We start from the raw sequence: 6,695 nt of genomic DNA on the forward strand, positions 1-6,695 counted from the left end.
TGGTCGAAAATTTTTAAATACCGGGGCAAAAATTGCTTCCGACGTCTCGAGTGGTGTGTCTATTAAAGACGCGTTAAAATCTCGGGGGAAAGAGGCGGGGAAAGAAACCTTAAGAAGAGCCGCCGAAGCAGTGAGTAAACTTAGTGGAAATGGACGTAAAAGGAAACGTAAAACGTCTCCCATCATCAGTTCAGTTCGAACCAGGAAGAAGAAAAGACGTTCTCTGCTTCAGTCTGATATATTCTCGTAATCATTGAACAATGTCCCTAGCTCACCCCAGTTCACAAAACAGCATTAGCTCGGAACTTGATTTATTTCACGTACCTTATACTCAAACTGGTATAATAGGAAGTCAATGGGTTGAATATAATCCAACATCGAACATAAATGAAAACCAAGCAATTATCTTTAGTATCGCTGGAAACTCGGAGACTTACATTGATTTGAAAAATACTTTACTTCAAGTTCAAGTGAAAATTGTGAAAGCAGATGGAACTCTACCAAAACCCGATATTTACGACGCTGTATCTAAAACCACAACTCCCGCGGACAAAGTTGGTCCGGAAAATTTGTTTTCACATAGTCTCTTTGGCGAAGTTCACGTATCATTGGGTGACAGATCAGTTACGTCATGCCCTCAACAGTATCCTTACAAGAGTATGATTCAAACGCTCTGGACATATGGTGGACCAGCCAAGGAAAGTTTCTTAACCGCGTCTCTATTCTATAAAGACAAAGCCGGGAAATTTGACGAATTTTCCAATAACGACGGATTTAAGAAACGTGCAAAATTTGCTCAAGAAGGTGTTATTGACATGATAGGAGTTGTACGAGCCGATATTTGTCAACAAAATCGACTTATTCCTAACCTGATAGATCTAAATTTCAAGTTTATCAAAAGCTCAAACGAGTTTTGTTTACACACAGACGGTGAAAAATGCAAAGTTATTTTCACACACGCATCAATGTTTGTCAGAAAAGTTAGATTGACGCCAGAGATTATGTTATCCCACGCTAAAACTTTGGAACTGGCAACAATGAAATATCCAATCACCCGTACGGAATGTAATTCATTTTCAATTTCCCAAGGCAACAAAATATGCGTCAAAGACAACTTATATAATGGTCAAATACCGAGTAAGGTGGTGATCGGATTTGTGGACCAGAATGCGTATTTGGGAGACTACAAAATGTCACCTTCTAACTTTAAAAATTTTTCGTTAACTCAAATCGCCCTATACCTTGATGGTAGTAGTGTCCCGGCAAAACCGTTAAACCCAAATTTCAAAGATAAGTTGTTTATGCGATCATACGTTAATCTCTTTCTTCAAACTGGGCAATGGAATATTGACGAAGGAAATTTTATCGACCGTGATGGATTCGCCAATGGAAACGCACTATTTGTATTCGATTTAACTCCCGATCTCAACGGAAGTTCAACTGACTGTTTCAACCTGGTAAAGAACGGGAGCGTTCGTCTCGAATTAATATTCGGAGAATCATTGCCGTCAACAGTTAGCGTGATTTACTATTCCGAATATCAATCTTTGGTCGAGATCGACAAGAACAGAGCAGTTTTATATGATCAAAGTTCATAATGGACTCGCAACAACTTGAAATCATACTCAAGAATGATCCGTATACCAAATTTTTGTTCAGAGGAGTTTTCCCTGCGGATAAGCTTCCCAAGAATGTGAAAACGTATCCTTCACTTTACATCGTGAACACTGATACGTCCAATGGGGTAGGAGAACATTGGTGTTTGATATATCTCTCAAGGTCACTAAATTGTACATTCTTCGAGAGTTTCGGGAACAGTCCTGATTTATTTAAATTTAACTATTTTATAGAGCGGAACAGCCTAACTGTGACGTATAATTCTGTTCAATTACAAGGAAATTCTAGTAAGACCTGCGGTGGTTACTGTATATATTTTGCAATTAATTTGTGTCAGGGAATAAAAATGTTTAGTATATTGGAAAGATTTTCTGAAAACAAAAATGTAAACGATCGTATGATATCTGAATTTATGTATAAGAAATACTCAATAAATTTGTCATAAAAATATTTTATTTGGTTTTATAATGCCCGTGCGCGAGCGTTGATATACCATCGTCTAAAATATAACGTTTATCATCGCACGGGTTTAAACACAATTTGTTTTGTCGCACAGTCTTCACAATATGCTTATTACTCACTATGCGCTTCATCTCCGCGATAGTTAACTTACGGTTCAGAAGACACTCGCGATATTCCGCGTGACGGACGCGCTTCTGCACAACGCGTTTACACACACCCTTGCAAGTCTTTTTCTCGCCTTTAGATGACAATATAGAGTACATTTTGGGTCTTAGTCCGCAAAATTCTTCAATTGGTGTGCCGTCCATCTCATCCTTAAATTTGCCTAGCCTCTTTTTGTTGGTTTCGTCAAACAGAGGATGATTTTTGGGGTATCCCGAAAAGTCATATTTCTCTTTTTGTTGGGCGAAATCTTCGTACAAATCAGGGGTTTCGATTTGATACGTGAGACTGTCTGTAAACATAGAATACATTATTAGTTATGTTACGAAATAACCCTAGAAGATTTATGTACTTACCGGTGTCGGTAAAAAGTAGTTTAGCCTTTTCACCGTACTGTTGCTTTATGACGTCGTAGTGGAATCTATACATTAAAAGTTTCGATAGATCCAAAATTGCGAACCCCGTGTATATAGGTCGGTTAAGAATAAGCTTTTTCTTGGTAGAATGAATTCCCACGAGATCATTTTGAAAAATAGTGAATTTTTCAAACGCCGGGGAACTAGCTTTCTTTACCGCCTTTTCCGGTGTGGTGACTAGCTTGAAATCCTTACGTAAACGTAAGTTTTCCATGGTTTTACCTTAAAAAAAAGTAAAATGTTAAATTAAAATTAAATTTTCTTTTAAAAATGTAATTTATTATTTAATTACTTACCAAACACCGCATTGTTCATTAATTTGAATAGGTCCTTTTCAAAGTCATTAGCCGCCATCTTCCTTTTCTCTGTGTTGAAGTCGATGTAAGACTTCAACCAGGTCCCTTGCTCAAATTTCAAAATTCGATGAATTTTAGATATTTTGAGTCCCTTTTCTACGTAGTATTTCAGGTTTCGATAATGAATTACGTATCGTTCTTTATTGAAAAGATTAGGAACTAATTTCGGCAGACTTTCTTTGATTGGAATTTTCAATTTCGGCATTTGGGATTTGGAATAGTCGGATAACGCCTCGGGTTTAATTGACATCGACTCGGGTGCCAGTGGGTAGCAATTATGGGCATCGTGTAATGCGCTGGGATATTCTAGGTCTACTTCGACAATAAATCCTTCCGGAGAATTGTCGGGACATCTAAGAATTTCCCGTTCACTGTCTGAAGACGGATCAATCCATTTGAAATGTTTCATGGGTAAGGCGTCGCACATGACTGTTCCATATAAGTTATTTGCGTCTGTTGATTAAAATTATTATTATAATTAATTTTTTATAATTTAATTTTTTTGAAATAAAATTTTTAAATATTTTTTTTTAATTACATTTTTAATTAAAATTTTGATTATTCTTACCGAGATAGCAAATATATTTATCGGGTTTGGAGGGGTCATGTGATTCGAGGTATTTGTTGTTCGCGTGAGCGAAACGATGACTTATCATTGATACACCACCTCGAATTCCCCTTTCTATGAAAAGATGCATATCCTCGTCCAGAAAAAGATCTAAGTGCACCTTGGTCATACAAAGGGCTGCCTGCCACGCAAAACCTGGGCCTGTGTATGAATGTGTGGGATCTAGTCCATAGTAGGTCATACACATCCGACGAAAATTTTGGAAAACGTCAGCCAAAAGGAGAGTATCGGATAAAACATAAAGGTCATGATACCGTCCTGTAAAATTAAAAAAAAAAAACGTTAATTTATTTGAATTAATAATAATTAAGTAATCCATACCCATATTTCCAACTTTGAATGTGCTCCAAACGTTTTGCGAATGTTGGTAATCGGCTTCACTTAATGGTTCATCAGTTAGATCGTTGTGAAAGCAATCGATGGGTGGGAGACAAGTCTCTTTGAATCGATCTTCTTTATCCATGTACGAATACGGATAGATCCCTTTCCGGAGAAGTAATTTAACTTCTTCCGGTTGGAAAACCGAGTTCAATAAGGTAAACTTCCCAGGTCCACCTTTTGCTAAATTTCCAACAAGCGTTTCAAGTGAAGCAGGCAAGAATCGGATGCTGTCAACGAAACGGAGCTTGTCTAGAGTGAAGGAAATGTACGTTTCGCTATTTGTTGCTATACAATCTATATTTTTCTTTTTTATCTTTGCAATATGTTGCATGATAAGATGCGCGTCATATCTGTGGAATATCATCGGTTAATATATATATTATTAAAATATTGACAACCTATATAGTACCTGCTTAAGTTGTGAAGGAAAACGGGGATAAATTTGGGTGCTTTTAACTTCAAATTGCAACTTTGGCACGCACATCCCCTGTAGGCTCCCGTGTAGTGGTCGTGGTCGCGGGTTTTGATTGATGTTTTTGTGAATGCTTCTTCACATACGTAACAGTGTGTCGCTGTCTGGTATCAATATTCTTCCGCGTCTGTAAGTTGCATGGGTATATTTTCCTTCAACTTATCAGATATGATCGCAGATTCGTCTAGAAGCATTTTTAAAAACTTCAACGCGCCATCTTTTCCTCTGTATGTCTCGTGTTTTTCTAGATTACCTATGAAATAATTAAGTTAAATAATGGATAAAAATGTAAAATATAATAAATTACCAGTGGGTCCGATAATGGCGTATGAAAACCCGCATGTGACGTGTAAAGCGAGTGTCGTAGTTGATGAAAGCGTACTATCAGGGAGACAAGTTGATATCTTTGATTGCAAAGATTCAAAATCTGCCACTATGATATATGGAACCTGAAATAAATTAAATTTTTTAACATTTATTTTTACAAAATTTTGTAATGAATTACCATTTGCTTCATGCCGAAATTTTTGAACTTCAATACTGGTTCGTTATGCGGCATTATCACACGCTGTGGATCATGAACATTACAATCACGTATGTGGTTCGCGTGAACTTCCTCTGTATGACTTCTTCTGAGACAACGACGACAGTAAAATGTTTTGTGACCGTGTTTAGTGAATCTACTTAAGAGACGACTAAGATGACGAATTAATACGTAATGTTTATTTTGACCCTTTGACAACCAAAGAAGATCAATTTCTCTTGATTCGTGTACTTTTCTTTCACTCACATAACGCGGGAATACACCTCCTTCATATGCAAAGATATTTATCGATAAGTTATTTGCTTCTTCGAATTTTTTCAGTTTATATGTATCAAGTTCGAAGGGAAATGATATTCCTGAAAAATCTAGTGTATTCAGGTAATTCTTATAATTACTAATACGACTAGGTTTGGTAGAAGCTGGGTAGAGTTTGGCTAGTATAGACCACAAAAAACATTTATTGTCACTGGGGTCTTGGGGGTCAACATTTACCGTTGCCCGTTTAGTTTCAATCACAGGTGGTAATTGAAAATATGTACCTCCTACGAGGGGTAAGTACTGGATGATATTAATTTGCATATATAAAATTCTGTCCAAAACCCATCCACTTCCGAGTCCTTCATAGTTGTTCATACTATCTGCAATTTTGTCCCGGCTCGAGTTTATTTGTTCATGGATTATCTCAGGAGACATCGTTGCGTGTGTAAAACCTCTGAAATACGGCATTGCCTCAACGTCCGTACCAGTATTTCCAAGCTCACGAGTATAACGCGCACGTACCACCATATACCATTTTATTCCTTTATTAGTAATCAGTTTGTTTCTGAGATATTCTTCGACTGAGTTACGGTGTTCGTTGATGAACATTACGGGATCAGTAATGCCATCTGGTGCCGTTATTCTAGCTGAAAATATCGCATCACCTAGAGCGTTAATTTCTTCAATTTGAAGTGGTTGAGCGGCTGGTAGCACTGCTGGTGGGTGAGCTGGTAGCACTTCTGGTTGGGTTGGTGGTTGACCAACTGGAAGGGCAATGGGTATGTTAATGGGTGGGTTAGTGGGTGGACTATCGAGCGGGTTAGTGGGTGGGTTAGCGGGAAAGTTAGTAGGTGGGTTAGGAGGGGTGGCTACTTGTTGGTCAATAACGTCTGAACCAACTGCGGTTGGTTGATGATGTAGGGGTTGAAAATTATCCCAATGCTCACCAAGCCATTCGTCTTCGGCTTGAGAGCCTAATAGATTGTTTAAGGGATCCGGTTGTTGAGATTCGGGTTGATCGATTGCACCGTCACCGTGTTGGGCGTCCCAGTTCTCTATAAAGTCTTTTAAAACCTCATCATCTTGTGAGTCCAATAACGCGTCATTATCATTAAAAATCACTCCTAGAGCGTCCATTGCGCGATCACACTCGCTGTGTGTAATTTGTGGTGTTCACGTTTGCGCGGTTTCTACGCGCACAACATAATCATTGAGTTTATCATCACCGTCTTGGGTACACAATAATTCATGTAACGGGTCGTTGTCGAAGTTTTCGGAGAATAAGTGCAGCGAATAGTCCGCAATCGACTCGTGACTATTTTGATCCGCAACCGCAGCGTCTAATAACTCATTAAGAGAATGTATCCTTAAAGGATCAGACGGTGCGTGATCTTCTAAT

The 6,695-nt window shown here is 38.2% G+C and overlaps 1 protein-coding gene across 1 annotated transcript; it reads left to right on the plus strand.

Annotated features, from left to right (window-relative positions):
- The first annotated feature begins 260 nt into the window (after positions 1-260).
- Positions 261-1,598, plus strand: LOC149948501 (uncharacterized protein F54H12.2-like). Its single transcript, XM_090171090.1, has 2 exons — positions 261-980; positions 1,143-1,598. Exons 1-2 carry the CDS (start codon positions 261-263, stop codon positions 1,596-1,598), a joined length of 1,176 nt encoding a protein of 391 aa, XP_090027216.1.
- Positions 1,599-6,695: the final 5,097 nt, after the last annotated feature.

Source organism: Leiobunum rupestre, chromosome 4 (assembly GCF_980474605.1).
Source record: "Leiobunum rupestre chromosome 4, qqLeiRupe1.1.hap1, whole genome shotgun sequence".
NCBI lineage: Eukaryota > Metazoa > Arthropoda > Arachnida > Opiliones > Sclerosomatidae > Leiobunum > Leiobunum rupestre.